General features: G+C 40.0%; 1 protein-coding gene across 5 annotated transcripts in view; it reads right to left on the reverse strand.

Moving 5' to 3' along the window:
• LOC143301950 (uncharacterized) overlaps nucleotides 1-20,011 on the reverse strand; it is an 83,036-nt gene that overhangs the window by 30,791 nt on the left and 32,234 nt on the right. For all 5 annotated transcript variants that reach the window (XM_076616422.1, XM_076616420.1, XM_076616421.1 and 2 more), the window contains one exon: nucleotides 2,261-2,491. In XM_076616422.1, the coding sequence (XP_076472537.1) occupies nucleotides 2,261-2,491 (231 nt within the window). The remainder of the gene's footprint in view (nucleotides 1-2,260; nucleotides 2,492-20,011) is intronic.

Genomic DNA, 20,011 nt, shown 5'->3' on the forward strand with positions numbered 1-20,011 from the left:
GTAGTCATGGAGGCCACCATTTTTAAAAGATTGTGATATCACGATTTCAGAGACCCACTTTAGCTTTTCGATGACTTATGAAGCAGATCAACCTATCAAGACAATTCGTTAAAAAAGGACTTTCCAAGAAAAAAAACAAAAAAACACAAAAAAACTGTACAAGGACTGTGTTGGGATGGATTTCAATTTCGTTCCATAAAATAATTTACGTTTACATTATTTGAGTCGAAACAAGCTGCTGAAACATCAATACCTCAAACAGAGTTGTGAGTGGTGATGTGGAAACCGACATGTTTGCCAACTCTGTCCTGCCCGAATAAAATGCATGTTGAAGAGACAATGACTTGACTATCACAGCTTTTGAAAAACAATGTATGTAATGGGCCAGCAGTTTGAACAGAACTTTTTTTGGTCATTTCTTCATCAGCAGTCCACAGGGAATCATCGATATCTAGTCATCAGGACGCCATACACCAGAGGAGACCCTGTTTCTCACAGTTGTACTAAACTGACCAATCCTAGAAGCTGGCTTTAACAGTCAATGTGATGTCAAAATTGACCTTTTTCTGGTTCCTGTCTAAGAGAGCCATGCCCAATATGGTGGCATACTGTGTTGCACTGGGCTGATAGTTAAATCAACATAACTGCTTTAATGTGATGTGTTCAATTTAACCCTTACACTTCTGTAACTATGTGTCATTTTTGCAAAATAATCAAAAACCTCTAAAAATAATAATAATGATAAAATCACAAAAACTAAACTTGTGGTCAAAAGTATGTATAAACAAACTATAAGCATATGTTTCTTGAAGGAAAATGAAAGGAGAATATAATCATTATGACTTCAATGTTGACAGGATGAGGTAACTCCCAACCAGGGAAATGTAACTCGGATTTTTGACGGGGGGGTGGGGGTGGGGGGGGGGTGGGGGGGGGGGGAGGAGAGAGGGGGACACAGACTATTTTGAAAAAAGAAAACAGAAAAAAAAATCAAGTCTGTATAATTTACGTGTTGAAATAATAGTGTTAAAATATTAGCAAATGTATTAGACATAACAACTTAGTGCAATTACGTAGTTTCCTGCACTATCGTCTTGTTTCAAACATAAACATCATACATAACCAATCACATACACCCCTCTACACACATCCTCCCACCTAAACGTTTACCCACAAACACTATCACACATATTACAACAACAACAAAAAACCTACTGTAAAAAATATTTTGGTTTGAAGCTTCCATCTGGAGGGTTTCATTGAAGATGAAAACCCCCAAAATGAGGGTTTCAAGCTGATATATTTTGTTTTTTTCTATACCCACTTCTGACACCGACCCCACCCCCTTCCTGTTGATGTACCTTGTAGCATTTAATCATCGTTAGGATAACCAGAATCACTTCAAACTTCAGTTGATCAACAACAACATTACTTTTGTTTTCTATGACGTTTTTGTAGAACTTTATTATTGAAGACGTTGTGCGGAAAATCAAACCAAGTTCTAGCCACATCTTTACTGTACGTTCGTTCTACCAGCCATGCTGACACGCTCAACAGCTTTTCACTTTATAAAACAAAACAAAAAACCAACATCGAAATCGAGCCAAAGCTTGCAGAGAAATTGCTTCAAACACTCATCAGGGCAGTTGTCATTTTCAAGGGAGGTAAGCATATGCAAATGAGCGGCTGGACACCTGACTGTCACAGTGTGCAATTACCCCATAATCATGGATATATCCATGGTCAGAAGTTGAAGGTTTAATGCCCCTTTGCCAGGTTTTTATAGCTTGATGTTATTTCACTTCATGTCCCCTTGAAGGTTATAGGTCCCATTGCCTTTTAAAGCCGTCAGGACAATGATTTCATGTCACTGTCACTGACTGTGTTTAGGGCTCAGCGTCGACAGGCATGGCCCAATCTTCTCCTTTGCCTTCTAAACCTTCCCTGACCAAATTCATGCACCTATTCACACCTTGGTGGAGTGAGGAAAATCAAAGTGCCCTTCCCAAGGACACTACACACAGCAGAAAACTGGCTTTGAACCCTGATCACTGGCGAACAATGGATCAGAAGTTCAACACCGATTCTGCCACAGCACCACATATCACATTACAGATGATTTTATCACAAAATATATCATTCCATTTAATCATTATAGTACATTTAATATATCTTGATCTATAATAGACCTATTCAATACACAGACTTTATCATTCATTTCCTAACCTCACTGTAACAGGAGTATCAAACTAGATCTCACCTCTGGGATTTCGAACAGGACTTGCTGCTGCTCTCGGAGGAATACGCCGTTCTACTGCTGGATGACCCAGATCTTGACCTTGGGGACCTTGAGCGACTCCGGCTAGCAGAGCGAGACATAGACACCGACTTTTTGTTGCCGGTGGTGGAGTGGTCCGGAGAACGCGAACGGTCCACTGAGTCAGTCTGTGCCCGGGAACCTTCCCCTCCATGGCGCGAGAAAGAACCATTCCTGAAACACAGCAAGTTAAAACATCACTTTAAAAGTGACAGAAAAGAACCACTAATACAATATTCAAGTCAATATATCACACTTTTTTTTCACAGACATTTTGTCGATTGGAAACATCAAAGAAACCACTGCGTGGAAGAGACAGACTCACCTCTTTCCACACATGCTCTGAACAGGAGATGAGGGACAAGAATCGGGAACTCCCAGTAGGGGACAAATACCCAAAGAGCGACAGACAAGAGAAAAATAACACTGATATCGAATAACACTGATATCGAGAGAGACTGAGACAGATACGGATACTTCATTCAAGTATAGGCCATTGCCCCTCATGAAGAGGTGCAAACACATGAACATATATTTGTCACTAAAACAACAGATAATATGCTGTCATGTAAACAAGAAACATACTTAGTTCAGAATTCTAAGACGTCAGAGTTGATCGCAGTCCGAATGCTTTAACCAGATAGACAAACTGCCAACGGTCTGTTCATGCCTAGAAGCCATGAGTAACGCTAATTTGAACTGACATGGAAATCAATAGAATTTAGGTGGTATATATACTTAGTTCTTAAGTCATGCAGGACAGGGCAACTCAAAACAAAATTTCATTCATTTTCTTCTCCCTCAATGCAAAGTTTGCACATCAGATCGGTTGGATTCTGTGTTCTGTATCAGCAGTAGTAAACTGCAATATCAGAAATACCAAGTCTGAATCTTGCCACTGAGTACTTTTAAGTGTCGAGAGAGACTGAGACAGAAACTGAGAAAGCAACAAACAAGTCGAAATACCATCACCCATGCCAGGAAGCGAAGCACCAGATCTACAGACAAATGTGACATGTTCAGCTTGTGACAGCCAAGCTTTTTATAAAATCTTTGCCTTTTCTCAGACTGAGGTGACTGTCAGCTGAATGCAACACTAACCCTATGGAAACACAAAATGGCCATCAAAGAGCTCAACACAGAGCTTCACACTTTGTAAAACACAACCCCACCCCACCCAGCACCCAACGGCAAGGTGAGGTTTCCTGGACGGTGGGGTGGGGGGGAGAAAAGGAAAAAAAAAAAAGGAATTCTACCCAATGAGAGGCAGCCCCAAAAGAATTATAGTTTGTGTGTGTGTGTGCACTAACTATCTGGGCTAATCAGTCTTGTGAGGACACTCCGAAAGAATTATAGTTTGTGTGTGTGTGCGATAACTATCTGGGCTAATCAGTCTTGAACGATGTACATGTATATCCTGGCTTTCAGAATCCAAAAGAATTTCAGGGCGGATCTGTATTTGTTAAGAAGGGTAAGACCATAATTCTTTCAGGGCATCCTAAGGTAGAACTCCGATGAAACTTCAATTTCCGGGTAAGTCTCATGTAGTACAGTCAGTCAGTTCTACCCCTTGAGAGGGTACCACCTCAGAATCATGGTTTGAGATTTGAACCTCTAAGTGAAAAGCACATAACATCAGTTAAATTTCTTAATGTGTGATAAATTCTTAACATCGTGTATGTATAAGCCAGATAATGTCACCAAAATTTCTTTTTGTGTCAGGCGCTAGCGTATGGAAGGCTTTAATGAAAAGAAATTCATGGGGTTTTGTTGTTGCTGTCGTCTCGTTCCCCCACCCCACTCCCACCCCCCTTCCCCCCCCGACCCCCAAATGTAAGTATGAAATGTGTGTAGTAGAAGTATCCCATCAAGGGATTAAAACTGCAATCACTTACACAAACACAAAAACTCTCATCAACCGAATGACACAAGCTGTGAAATAAGCGACCGCACCCAAACGAGGTAGACACGAACTGAATAGCCCAGATAGTTAACACAAATATTCAAACAATGATTCTGAGGTGGCACCCTCTCATGAGGTAGAACCCAACTCGCTAGTCAAGCTTTTAAGTGTATGCATTTTGTACTGGTTTATCACAGTGCATTTCTTCCACAGAATTTGCCGGAAAGCTACACTTGTGTTGCCATGGGTTCATGTTCAGTGCAACTTGTGTGTGCTGCCAAAGGAACCTTGGTTTATCATCGGTGAATGACTTGACCCTCAATTTGATTTTCATTGAAGTCAAACTTGGGAGAATGGGCGAGAGCAGGAATCGAACCCATACCCCCCCCCCCCCCCCCCCCCCCACCCCCAAGGTCACAGTACTGGCAGATGAGCAACTTCACCATATACTGTTCACTTCAGGAAGCAGTACCATGGCACCAGACATTGTTACTTGTGCTAATAACAAATGTTCAAAATCACAACAAGGAGAATAGTACACAATTGCAGTGTTGGTACAAATAATAATAATTTTTTTTAAACCACCACCATCTATTTGTGTCATAAGATGGTACAAATTCAGAGGGAATCAGAAGGGCACATTACGGCCATGTTAGAGTAGAAATTGTTCTAATACTTTCTTTTACATTTAAAAAAAATCAACACATAAATAGCACAAGAAATGTGACACATTCAAATGCTCGTCAACAAATAAAGCAAAATGAAAAATGAATGGGTAACCATCACACCCTTCCCTGATCACCACACATACTCATCAATCATGTACACATTTGGGTAAAAAAATACAATATTAGGAAATAAGTGAAAATCAAAACCAATTAATGAAAACCACATACACCGTTCCTTGATTGCTATACATGTACATTTCAATCATGATAAAAAAAGGAAAATAATCAGTAAGATGATTATAACATTTTCAGACAAGTCAAATACTGAAATTGAACTAAATGAACAGCTTGTACAACATTCCCTAACTGCTATGAAAACATAAATAACATCAAAAGGTAAATGGCAAATTCTGCCACTTAAAAACAGATTTGAAATCTTGAGATGAAAATGGCAAACTATGGATTTTTCCCCCTTAAAGTTTTTCTTTTTCATGCCTCAGTCAGTTGCAGTGACATTACTCCCACACCTGCTCTGATAAATTTACCCCCAAATGAACCCCCCAATTACAATTATTACAACAGACAAGGAGCCAGACTGAGTCAGTATCCCCTCCAGGCTGAAGAGCACCAAGTACTATGTCCCTCCAACAGCAAACCTTCCTATACCATCAATCTGTAACACAAAACATTTGACAAGAACTCACTCCAAGCACAAAAGTGGAGAGGGATTGAAACTGAGGTCATCGTGTCAGCAATGCACCAAATGCTACAGAATCAGGGGCAAATATACTGATGATGAATGAGAACAGGGAAGAGGATCACTTCAGACTTCGAATTTCGTGACATGGGTTCTTGTTCTTGTTCCTTATAGTAAAGCGGACCACACAGGGCCATATCAGGACTGTCAAACCACACAAATGCTCAACCGCATCAACACAAAACTGTCACATCTACAAAAAATGCAAAAAAGCAACTGAGACAAACCCACAAAACACAGTTCATGATACAGTATCCCAACCATTTAGCTCCTTATGGCAAATAAGACTAGGCCATGCTGAGGACTCCAGCCATTCTGCTTAATTTATCATTCACTGATTACGAAAATGAAAAAAATCATAAAAAAGGAAAAAACAAAACATCAAACCAATCAAAGCCAAACAAAAAATACATAAAAAGGCCATATATAGGCACATGACACTGCAGAATGGGCAGCTAGTGCCCATCCCAGTGTTTACATCTCACTACCTAATCACCAGAACAAAACAGTACTGATAGTACGTCATACTTTTTTTCATCATAGACTGCGGAAATGAGAAGGCTTGCTTGAAAAAAGGGGAATGGACTGGGAAGGCAAAAAGGCAGAAACAAAGAGAGTGATAGAAAAGAGGAAATTTTTAGCTCAGAATTTCCAAAAGGTGTGGATGCTATTTATAATTATACTGAAAGACGCCCAGCATCCCCACGGGGAGCATGACAAGGGTGAATCTATCATTCTATGCTTCCTTTAAGGCATCCATGCCCAAGAGATACAGACACCTGCAGTGATGGTCAGGAATTTGAGCAACACTCCAAAAGATGCATCCGTGGAGGTTCCCCAACAGTGTGATCCCACTCATGAACTGAGCCCACTGCACACTTTACTCTGGGTAGAAGCTGGCCATGGGACTTGAACCAGTGTCTGACAGGCTCACTGCCGAGTGGTTAACATAAAGCGTTGGACTTTCAACCAAGGTTCAAATCTCAGTAACAGCGCCTGGTGGGTCTAGGGTGGAGATTTTTCAAGATCTCCCAGGTCAACATGTGTGCACACCTGCTTGTGCCTGAACCCCCTTCATGAGTATACACAAACAGAAGATCAAGTATGCATGTTAACTCTTTCACCGCCAGGTTTCTTTGTGAAAAACACTCCCCAGCATCAAATATTTTGGAAACGATGCTCACAGTCACATGCTTCGTTTCATGTCAAAACAACACAACAGACTTGTTCACTTCAAGCCTGGTCAGGGGGCAAAAGTTAGTCACTGTTCTATTGGCGGGAACCTGGCTACAGCTGTCAAGCTTTGTTACAATGTGAAAATGGTCTTATCAACATGACCCATCGATGTCGACTTTTGCCTGTGGCGGTGAAAGAGTTAAAGATCCTGTAATGCATGTCAGCATTCGGTGGCTTATGGCAACAAGAACATACCAAGCATGCACACGCCCAAAAACAGAGTATGACTGCCTACATGGCATTGTAAAAACGGTCATACACGTAAAAGCCCACTCATGTACAGACGAGTGAATGTGGGAGCCGCAGCCCACGAACAACAAAAGAAGAACCAGCATCTTCACAACACTTACCACTTCGCCTTAGCTGCTGGTACTTTGGCACTTTTAATTGTATTCTCAAACCTCATCATAGAAACATAACTATGGCAGTCTGTTGAAATGTTAAATCTCTGGCATTGAAAAAAACAACAAAAAAACTCTAGTTGCATGAAAATTGTGTGTATTTGTATACATTTGTATTCATATGGTCCAGTAAAAAAAAAAAAATTTTTGAAATCTCATGGGAGAATTGACATACTAAAGCAGTAAAATGTTCACAAATCTCGAAGGAAAAATGGCAAGGCATGACTGTCAGTGTTACAAAAACAAAGTTCTCACTGTTGAGTAACATACAATGGCAATTTCCAAAAAAGTTCTCCAATCTCATGAGGGAAATATTCGAGGAAAGGGTGTACAATGCAAATTCTAGAGAAATACTCCAAAATTTCATTAAGACAGAGAGACTGGAACATGTTTAATAAGTAGTAAAAAAAAAAAATTTTTAATAAAATAAAAATTTTTAAAAAATTAGTTATTGGCAAGACTCTGAAGATTTTTTTTCCCCCACAATTTTTAAGCCAAAGTTGGTATTGATGGACAAAGTATTTCCAGAGAAAATGGCAATGTTTACGTTTACCACACACACACACACAACCAAACACCAAGTTAAAACACAGACTTTGTTTACACCAAGTGAGTCAAAAAATTGCTCACAATATTAAGAAGCCCCTTATTTCAGAATGAAGGGTTAAAACTATTTACCTGTTTTATAACAATGTCACTGAACGAGAACAATATGTAACAAGGCACCATTTCAAAAACAAAAAAGCAAAAAACAAAAAAAAAAAGAGCAAAAGAGTTAGGGTAGGTAGGCCTAATTGCAAACTGTGTAACTGCAAACAGTTCATGTACCATCCCACTTCGAAGCCTTCTCACCACATTTATTTCACAATTACCTTCATGATTGAATATATATATATATATACCAATTTCCAAGAACCAGTCAAACATAAGATATTTCCTGCTACTTCTGCCCTATTTCTTCTCTTTGTGCACCACTGCAAACCAAGTTCACAAACATGCTCTCAAAATCTTAGAATCAAGGGAAGCAAGTAGTACTAGCAGGACTTGAACTTGGACACAATTTAAAATAGCTCATCTGATTGGTATGTTGAATAAATTGTACATTTCCAGTGCTGTGGGAATTTAAGAAAGCACGCTGGCGACAGATCAGAACATCAGTTTTGTCAAGAATATCTAAAACAGTGTTGTTTGCATTTAGACCATAGGGTGTTTTGACGTTAAGTCTATTTGCGAACAATGCTGCACAATTAATGAGGCCTCTCAAAAAGGTGTGTTTGTCTATGGTGTGTGTGTTTAAATGTGCATGTGTGATCAAAAGCAACTATACAACAGTCTGGTGCGATGTTCAATAACATGTCTAAGTAATGAGTTCAAGACATGCTTCTGTTTTAATTTCCACATGTACTCAAACCCATTGTTTACAATTAGACTTGCCTGTTCACATTTCACTCAGGCACCCCTGCTATTTCAAACATTGAAAAGACGGAGTAGACAAACTTTTCCTGGTGCAACCAACCAGATAAAGCCTTAAAACACTGAAGAGCTACATTTGAGGATCGTACAACCTGTTATATGTGCAAATACAATACACACGTTGGATCATTCATAATTAGGCCTATCTACCCTAAAACTTTGACATTTTATGACTCATGAGAGACTCCTGCTCAATTTGCTACACACACAGTGACACACACACACACACACACACACACACACACACATACTGCAATAGGTATTCACAGATTTCTGGAGTGCCACAGTTCTATTTGCGTGCAGTTTGTTACAATATAGAGTGAGTATTCTTACTCAAGTTACTGTAGTAGGCTCAGTAGTTTCATTGATGAAGTACTTGTGAGGACTTTTCTCGCCACTTGAGCTTCACCACATTGATCAACAGTGGGCCACTAGCTGATTAACACTAATTACTCTACTTTGTTCGTCTTCATACCTCATAACTTTGACTAAAAATAAAACCTAGAGGGTCAATGCCTTCATCCCAATATTGGGAATTGGTGCTGAGCATGGTCTCCGACCAAGGATAGGCGCTATATAAGAATCCATATCATCATTCCATGTGTACTTGGGTAGATCTTTGCAACTCACCATACACTGTTGAATGGACCAGTATGGCAGACAATAAGATTAGAAAGAAAGAAAGAAATGGACGGGCGCGATAGCCGAGTGGTTAAAGCGTTGGACTTTCAATCTGAGGGTCCTGAGTTCGAATCACATTAACGGCGCTGGGTGGGTAATGGGTGGAGATTTTTCCAATCTCCCATGTCAACATATGTGCAGACCTGCTAGTGCCTGAACCCCCTCCGTGTGTATATGCAAGCAAAAGATCAAATACGCACCTTAAAGATCCTGTAATCCATGTCCGCGTTCGGTGGCTTATGGAAACAAGAAAATACCAAGCATGCACACCCCCAAAAACGGAGTATGGCTGCCAACATGGTAAAAACGGTCATACACGTAAAAGCCCACTCATGTACATGTATACAAGTGAACATGGGAGTTGCAGCCTACGAACGAAGAAGAAGAAGAAAGAAAGAAATACATTGTTGAATGGACGGGTATCACAGACAATATGGAAGGAAGAAATATACTGTTGAATGGACCAGCATGGCATACAATAAGAAAGGAAGAAATACAACAGAAATGGGGGGAAACAAATTTTTTAATTTAATTTATGGCACCAATCATCCCGATTATTGCAATAACATTCATATCTGTCTGAAAGAAACCTTTCCCCCACCATCCCCCTTCACCATTTTTTATTCTAAACTCTTCCCTAATCTCCATCCTCAAAGTCCTAGCAATCGCAAGTTTATCTATGGAAACACTTTTTTTTTTTTTACCTTATGCAAATTGATCACAATTACTCAACACAAATGGTTTTTAACTGTGTGTCAAAAATGCATAGCTGCTGTTCATATGATTTACTTGTGTCAAAATTTGATCAATAAAACACTTCAGCCCATGCGACCAGCACAATACAGTACATCACAATTCAACACCTTTTCCAAACTGTAACAGTGTATGCTTTTTTGACTCAACTTGTGTAAACAATGTGAGTCGATGTAATAACCCAGAGTTCGGTTTGTCTGTGTGTGTGTGCATACATGTATGTCTGTGCGTCCATAGTAAACTTTAACATTGTCATTTTCTCTGGAAATACTTTGCCATTTGGATTAAACACAGTGGAAAAACACTTCACACTCATACCAACAAAAAGGTTCTAAGTTTTCCAGTTTAAGCTGTATTTCCAGATCATCAACTGTTTATTTCCCTGAGGATCCAAATCTTAAAAAAATTTATGGTTTTGTTTGAAGGCAGCCTGATTTCTCTTTGATAATCAGTGTCATCGTCGTCAGTAATCAGACCGGTTAGTCCTGAGTCATCTACAAACTTGTTGTCAGGTGTCATGCATGTATAAACATGTATATAGTTTATGGCTGTACATACACAGCACATGTTAGACGAACTTCTGCACTGAGCCGTATACAGGGTAAACAGGAATGGAGAGCACTGTACCTTGTGCAGTTGTGGTGCCCCAGTGTTTCTAAAAGAAACAGCAGACATAAAATTATCTCATTTCACAAACTGTGGCCTGTTAGTAAGACAGTCTAAAACACTGATGCGTTTACTGTAATTTGTGTAAATATGAATATTCTAAAGTGGATACTAAATTAACTAGAATGAACATGGCAGAGAAATTGAATGGACCACAGTGTAGTTTCTGTCAGCCTGTCGAACACGCAGATCTAGAGAAAATGGCTACATGTCGCAGTCTGCGTGCCTGAGGCGATGGCAATGTCTCTTTTACAACGGATTTAAATAATTTCTTAAATAATTGAGATATACCCCCAAAAAATATTATTTACTTGGCGTTATCGCCTTAAATACTGTCACTGATTTTTTTACGCTGACCCCCCCCCCCCCCCTTTTTTTTTTCTTTTCTTTTAACTGCATAAACTTTGTACCACAAGAGAGTCTTGAAATCCTTACCTCTCTTGTTTCAGTACTGGATAAGACTAAAACCAGAGACTTCTGCCTTTCAGCCAAAGCTGAAGTTTTGACGTCAAATCCTATTCCATAAATTATCACAACATCCATTGGTCTCAACTTTGCGGAAAAGAGTGTAGACTAGTACAGTAGTAGATCATCAAAACAGCAACTTGTCATTCACTGCTGTATATGTACAGCCATAAACTATAGACATGTTTATACATGCATGACACCCGACAACTGGCACCTAAGAGCAGTGGAGAAATCTCTAGAAAAAGAAATGCACTGCACTGTCACTGCATGAGGTCAGGCGATTTTTATCTCAATACCCATAAAAACACACACACAATGATGATGCATGAGTATGTGTAGGAAGGGCTTCCAGAGATGTGTGAATGTGGATTCCCATCAGGCTGTTCGCTGCTCTGGCTGCAGGCTGTGATCTGGGAGAAAGACCCAGCCAGTCTTGCTGAATGTCATAACAACAGTCAGGTCCAGAATTAACCACTGCTGGCAACTGTCAAAAGGCACAGCTTTCTGCAGCTGTCATGGCATGTCTCCCATGTCAGTGTGTGTGTGTGTGTGTGTGTGTGTGCGCGCGCGCGCATATGAAGGTGGGGGTTTACAGATGTGTGCACTTTTGAGGGGAAGGGGGGCGACAAAGAGACTGACAGCGAAAGCACAATAACATTAATTATGTATACATATGATATTGTTAATTTTGTTTACAGAAATTTATAGGTTAGGCTGCACCTAGTGTTTGACGCTGCATTATACATATTTAAACTTGTCTTTTCAAGCTTCTTTTGAAGGATGGCAGCAATTCTGTATGGCAATGAGCATTATGACAATTTTACAATGGAAAAATTGAACAGAAAACGTGATCATGAAATATACGTTCTTTGGAATAAAGAGACATGTACATATTTTCTTTGAAGTTTCACTACTGTAAGACAAAGTATTATCCTTTTTCTGGGTGTACCCTTTCAAACTTCTAATTAATCTAAAGCAGTATGTGTAACTTTTTTTTTCTTTCTTCCCCACCCCCCCATAGCAGTATGTGTACATTTTAAATTTATGTCTGATTATACACATGACACTGACAATCACAACTTAGTAAGAAATGCTGGCCAATGAAAAGTCAAGCTGACATAAAATCACTGACAATTAATGAATTATACTAATTTACAGCTACAAAGGTTCTTTCGTCTTTTTTTTTTCTGAAGTCAAATACTATACACACTGACTGATTATAAGTGGATCAAGTGTAGTACATTTGCTGATTTCATCTGAACTCTCCAAACTGCTGTCACTTCAAGTTCAACAGTTTGGTTCACACAGAGATAATTAGCTTGGACTCAGTTACAGGCATGTAAATTAGCCCTTCTATTTTAAAGTGTGCATGTTTGATAAGAAAACTGCACCTATACAATACCAAATACTTTAGTATAAATATATATAGTCATTTTATTGAGCTCTTTTAAAACATTTGCTGCAAAACCCATTGCATACAATGCAGTGCCTTTGCTTTGTTATTCTGATGTGGATGACTGGAAAGGCCACATATCTGTCAACAGAGAACTGCAGTTCCTGAGAAAATATAAATGATCACACACACACACACAGAGAGAGAGAGAGAGAGAGAGAGAGAGAGAGAGAGAGAGAGGAAAATGGGTGACTGCATGATTCGCTTTCTTCACACACAGGTGCCAACAACATTTTCCTTAATTCTGACCTTGTACCATGTTCAGATAAAAAGATAAAAACAGTCTGGCCATTAATGCTAACAACATGACTGTAAGAGTAACAGAAAATAAATGATTTCCTATGACACTGTTAAGTCATACTTATCTGTCATTTGTCCCAGTCTTTTCACTCACTCAAATCATGGATCAAGTGGAATGGTAAAGTCTAGCATAAAATGAAATGTACAGCATATTAACCGAAATTGTGAAAATGGCCATTTCACTCTCTGAGGACTCTTGAATCAGGCTGTCATGACCTTAGGCTTTGGTTGCCATCTGCACAGAATATCGCCTTATCTGGGAACAGCCTCCCGCATCAAGAAAAAAATCAAGCCTCAAATCAACTTGCGCACAACAAACAGAAAAGAACATTTCGGGGGGGAAAAATGTGACCAAAACATAGTAAAGAAAAAATATTGATTCTTTCAAAATTTAGATGCTTTCAAAAAAATATTTCTCCCTTTTGATATGCCCTCCATTATACTCTCTCTCTCTCTCTCTCTTTTTTTTCTGAAATTCAGTAATTCCCCCCACTCTGCCAAGGACATGTAAAAAAATAAATAAATAAATAAATAAATAAAAATGAAAAAACTTTTAAAAAGCTTAACCTCTTGTCCTCTGTTGCAGTAATTCTTATTAGTTTTATCTCTTATTCATAAGAGTGTTCAGTCATCTCAAAACATGGAATGGCACTGAAAAGTAGGTAGGACTGGAATTCAGAAAGCTAGTGGCTCTGTCTGGAGAAAGACAGAATGAGGAGAATGGGTGAGAAAGAGCTGACATCATTCAGGCTTGTAATCCTTGGATGCCTGTGACATGGAAAATATCCACTTACACCTACCAAACCAACGCATCTCATGTCTATTATACTTAAGCATTAACCTTCTTGCTAACTATTCTCTCCATCTTAGTACCACCTTTTCTGTCACTTCAAACCAAGGACTGCGAGTGAAAAAGAGCTGTGAGAAGAGGAACACGTGAATTCTAATAAAAGGGAAAGACCAATTTCAATAATCCAGAAGCGCGTTTCTTTTCAGAATGCAAATGAAACTAGCAATGGCCATGCTTTCCTTCAGGGATTGATAGGCCAACCTCACATATTTCACAGATATCCCACCATAATTTGTGTGCATCACCAAATTGAAATATAAAACATTGCTGCAAAATGCCGATAACAAAAGCAAGCAGAGGTTTTTCCTACTTTAAGTTTAAAAAGACAAGTATGTTCTCAGTTTCCTCCTCTCTTAGGATGTCATGCCCACGTCAACTTGCCAACAATGGAGGCAAAAATCTTCAAAAATGGGTGCAAGTTTTAATCCGATACAGGAAATACAGAAGTGAAAAGGGATAGCAAATCACCTCATGACTGGCCATTTCTGAAATAGCATCTGCTTGTGACATCGAGTTTTTGAACCCCACCACCCTCCTCCTTCACTCTCACCTCTCCTTCCCCACCCATGTTGAGGTGCTGTATGACCTTTATCCTTGTATTTCAATGTGACATGTGCTGTCTGTATGACCGAATACTGTACCAAGTGTAAAGATCAGATACAAAACCTACGTTATACCATGACCACAAGCTTTGAACTCAGTCTTTGAGTTGCCACTACTCAGTGAAGGTGATGAATGGGAAAGGTTTTATCAGTATACATCTGCCTTGTCTGACATTTTGCAGCTGTAGAGTAAAATGCCATCAACAAAACTGTTTCACAGTCACACACACAATACAATGCCTATCAACGAATCTGACTGGAAATCAATCACACACAACCAACTGTAAAAATTGAACACAAAAGGTATTTTGTGTTTACATAATAATATTGAGTTTTGACCATGGAAATTAATCAATTGAAATTCTACAGGGGTTCCAAAATGCCTTCATCAATGATTTTGTGAGATTTACAAAAATACCCAAATTTTAGATTTCAAGACCGATGATTGATATTGCTTTGAAATTTGGCGTGGGTTCTTACATTAATAATATACATATTATATATATATATATATATATATATATATATCAATTAAGAAAAATGATTTTTACATTTCTCTTTGAGGTTTATGGCACTCTTTCAGGCATGCAAATATGAGGCTTCTGCTGAGAATTTGGCCAGACGAACTTAAACAGAGCTGAATTTCTGCATATCTTTAGTTTATAATATGAATTAAAATTAAACAGAGCCGAATTCCTGCAATATCTTTTGTTTATAAATATGAAACTCTATTGTGTACAGTGACTCAACTCTGGCCCACTCGCAAGATTTAGCATTCTTTTAAAAACCCTTTCGACAGTTCAGGCACCGGATGGCGACTTCCCAGTTGATTTTAAAATTTCTAGTTTCACTTTCCATCTGGGAGAAACAGTGGGCCATGCAATTCCATCCATAAAAGTGCTCCACCTTGAGTGTCAGTAGAAAGAGGGGAAAGATCGCACCAAACTCCATGGCCATCCACTGGAAAACGTCAACATCACAAAATATCTTGGTGTGAACATCCAAGACGACCTACGCTGGGGATCCCACATCAATTCTACAACCAACAAAGCCAACAAGACCTTAGGCTTTCTCCGGCGCAACCTGAAGATAGGAAACAAGAAGACAAAGGAAACTATGTACACGTACAAAGCCCTTGTATGACCTATCCTTGAGTATGCTGCATCTGTGTACGTGTGGGATCCCTATACAGCCAGTGACATCCAGGCCACTGAAAGGGTCCAACACCAAGCAGCAAGATGGGTCACAAACCGACATCGACAGACGTCTTGCGTCAGCTCCATCCTTAGCTCCCTCAACTGGTACCCTCTACAAGTCAGACAGAAAAAAATATCGTCTGGAGATGTTTTACAAGTTCCACCATGGTCTCATCTCCATCAACTCAGTCTACCTACCAACACCATCAGACAGAAGGCTGAGCTCCAGGAAAAACACCACCTGCAACAACGACATACCTGCCTGCAGGACGCAGTACAGACAGATGTCTTTCTTCCCCCATTCCATCCAAGAATGGAATACACTGCCCCAGGAGGTTGTCTTAGCCGAGTCGCTGGACTGCTTCAAGTCTTGACTCGCCTCCTGCCTGTGACACAAGTAGACTCCCCCACCCCCCTCCCAACATCACTGTTTGGGTCCCCACTCCCCACCAGCTAGCAATTCCACTCACCCCCACTTTTTTTTTCTTTTTTTTTCCCCCCACACGGATAAGTAGTGTTGTAGAAAGCTAGGGCTGTGCCGGTTGGGTGTATTCCCGGGGACCCCTACGGTAGACGGATTGGCCTAGATGGAGATGCAAACACACCAGTGGACTGCGCCCCATCTCCCCCATCAGTTAACAGAACACCCCCTGGTAGCCCAGCTAAATTGCGCCCAACAACCACCTCCCACAACTCAATTTTCATCAGCATACTGATGTTGGTCGTTAACTGGAAGAAGAAGAAGAACGCATCAGGCGCCTATCGGCGACTTGTACGCTCAACGCCTTGGCTTTAAAAGTGTCAGAATAATCAGCCTGTTGATTGTGGACACTAGACGGATGATGATGATGACACCTCAGGCGCCGATCGGCGACTTGTACACTGGAGTTACCAACCTTGCTCTTCTTTTCGTGAAACCACACAAGTACGTGTTTCACGTGTTTCCGGAAAGTCCAGTCTACGTTTGAGTTGAGAGTTGACGCACGTTGTCGAATATTTCCGACTTTTTTGTGCGCTCTCCCTGTTTTTCCGTCACAGTATAATGAAAATTGGTTCGGCGACGTACAGATCGAGATCCAGATTATTTCTTCTTCTTTCCGTTGCACGACCAACATCGACTTGCCGATGACTGTCATGGTTCATGCATGCTGGGTATTTTCGTGTCTCCATAACCCACCGAACACTGGCATGGGTTATAGGATCTGCGCATTTGATCTTCTGCGTGCGTATACACACGGAGGTGATTCAGGCAATAGCAGGTCTGCACATGTGTTGACCTGGGAGATCGGAAAAATCTCCACCCTTAACCCACCAGGCGCCGTTACCATGATTCGAACCCGGGACCCTCAGATTGAAAGTCCAACGCTTAAACCACTCGGCTATTGCGCCGATTTCTCAAGTCGAAGCATGGCCAGCACTTCAGGAAACAAATGAAAGGGTGTTTACAACACCACAGAGGTATTGCAAATGATTTGGAGTGCCGTTTGCTGACAGTTACAGTGTAGAAGAATTCGCCAGACTGGACGAGAATGATTGGCAAGTAACACAGACATTTATTGATTTAATATTGTACAACGACATTTGTGAAAGGAGCCATGAAACCTTCCAGTTTTGCAATATAGTGTGTGCAATGTTTATATTTCCAAATAGGATGTGGTGTTTTGGGGGTGGTTTTCCAGTTTTGCAACATACAGTGTGTGGTGTTGGTGTTTTCCCTAATGGAATTGCTGGTGATACTGTGCGTGCGTGTGTGTGTATTCTTCTCATCTCTACACATAGGTGAGTGCACATTTTATTACACTGTGTTATGTCTATGTTTCCAGTTGTATTTCCCAGTCTGTGTATATATTTTTCACTTGAAATGGTGTATTGTATTAACAAATAGTAAAGAGTGGTAACTCTCTCCACACACAAGGTACATAGCATCAAGCCAATGCTGCTTATGCCACCAATTCAGCTAGCACACAGGTAAATAAAAGGTACATTGGAACAAACCCAAACACTTCCTCAAAAAGGAAGTGCCTGGCTTGTCTTATACCGATGGTGTATTGTATGTTTAAAACAACTAAGAATATGTGAAAACTACTCGAAACTGTCAAAGATACATACTTTTTCATTTTCATCAATGATTTCAAAATTCAGTCAATGTATTCATACAAATAAGCATGTTTCTCATATTTTGCAATTTTTGCCCTTTAAAATGACTTATGAATGAAGAAGACTGAATGAGTAGAAGTGACGTTATGGCAGGTTAAAGTGGGTTGGCAGTGACACAGTTTTCCCTCTCCTGCACAGCTGCTTTAAACAGAAGTGTACTGCTGCTCAGCTGGTTTGTACAGTAAGCCAGCCCTGCACTTCTGGCGATGAAAGGGTTAAGTTATAACAGGAGGCAGAAGTGCACCTTTGAACTACAATAACCCTGAAGGATATGGCTAAAAAATAAAAATAAAAAAACTATATCAATATCAGCCATCCTGCCAAGACTGACTTCTACACCATTTGCAATGGCTGAGAAAATGCAAGCATTGAAGCTTCTTTCTCTCTCTCTCTCTCTCACACACACACACACACACACACACACTGCATGATGCACAAACAAGCACATACAAAAAAACAAAAAACAGATGAGACAGGCAAGAACCACAATCTGGGTGATTACACTGTCTTTGAACATCGACGAGTCAAAAAATTAACCTTAAGATATCTTAGATGTAAGAAAATAAAACCATCACAATGTACAACCCCTGCACCCCCACCTGTGGGTGTGTGTGTGTGACCAATGGTCATTCAAACCTATGGTATTGACTGTCCGACCTCTCAGTATCCCTAGCAGCCAGCCCCATACATATCATTATCAAGCCAACATAGTGGGATTCATTGCTTTTTGTTATACTCGTTAAGCTTCTGTGACACCATCATGGATAATTCCAATGCAACCTTTCACCGTTCACTCGATTCTGTCCGCAGCCATTTGTCTGTGGGAAATGTGTCTGTTCATATGCATCAGGATCCGAGAATATCCAGCTGAATGACACTGTATAAATTATACAACAAATGATATGCTGCCCAGTATTCCAGTAATTCATCAACCCAATGATTTGCACATTTTGAACACCATCTATCTGACTCAGCATTCACAAGACAGGGATTCATTGTTTGCTTCAGTCTGAAATCAATATTGTATTGAAGCAACCACTCAGCTTGTTTGTTCCTTGATCCTGACTACTGCAATTCAATTCTTACTGGTCTGCCTTCTGATTTGTTGCCACTCCTTCAGATACTTTTTAACAATGCTGCAAGAATCATTTTCAGAAAGTCAAAAAAAGGATCAGGTTACCTCCATGTATGATTGCGCGAGCATGTGTGCATGTGTGTGTAGAGTAGTTTTGTTGTTGTTGTTGTGTGTGTGTGTGTGTGATTAATCACACAGATCTGCAATTTGTAATATTGTCTTGGTGTACAGATACACATATGGGTTTGTTCTTTCATGTGAAAAGGTATGTATGTTATTATGCACTATTGAGTGTTGTTTCATGTAAGGCGCTTTGAGCCCGTAACATGGGCTATTATTATTCTTATTATCATCAACATCATCATTATTGCCACATTAATAACAAGTTAATGTTAAACTATAAAAATTACCACTTTCTTTAACTTTAAGAGTAGTTAGTCAGCAAAAATTAAGTGTTTCACCTTACACCCGAACACATCTGTAGCACTTCAGCACTGACACTCTACTGTCCACAGGAATGACTAAAGCTTTCCAGCTCTTCAGCACCTGAGCTATTGTGAGGGGTGAAGGCTCTTCAATAGAGAGTAGTGCACATTATAATTTTTATGTATTTATTATCAGCTAATGACCCACTGCATCACTGTGCATCCATATGGTATCAGGACACACTGGGGCACTGGAGGTCTCCATCTTACCTCTTTTTCTCATGCAGAGAAGACTGCAGCCTTGAGAAGTTCAACCAATCACGAAATACATTACAATGAGGTCAAATTCCAACTTGAGTCATTTCACTGGCCAGTCATACTTGCGTTAATCATCAGCGCATGTGCTCTCACAACACTAACAGCCTCTCTCTACTACTGTGGACTTCAGGTGCTCCAAATCACACTTGCTTCATTCTCGAGACATGCTACCAAATGTCTGTTGCATACACGTGCTGCAAATCAGTAACAAATATGAATGAAACTATACTTGTAGTATGAAATTAAAGCTGAATGCATTACTTCCAACTTTTATGCCAACTTATCCAACTTAACAGGAGGCTGAACAGTGTG

This window comes from Babylonia areolata, chromosome 28, assembly GCF_041734735.1.
Source record: "Babylonia areolata isolate BAREFJ2019XMU chromosome 28, ASM4173473v1, whole genome shotgun sequence".
Taxonomy (NCBI): Eukaryota; Metazoa; Mollusca; class Gastropoda; order Neogastropoda; family Buccinidae; genus Babylonia; species Babylonia areolata.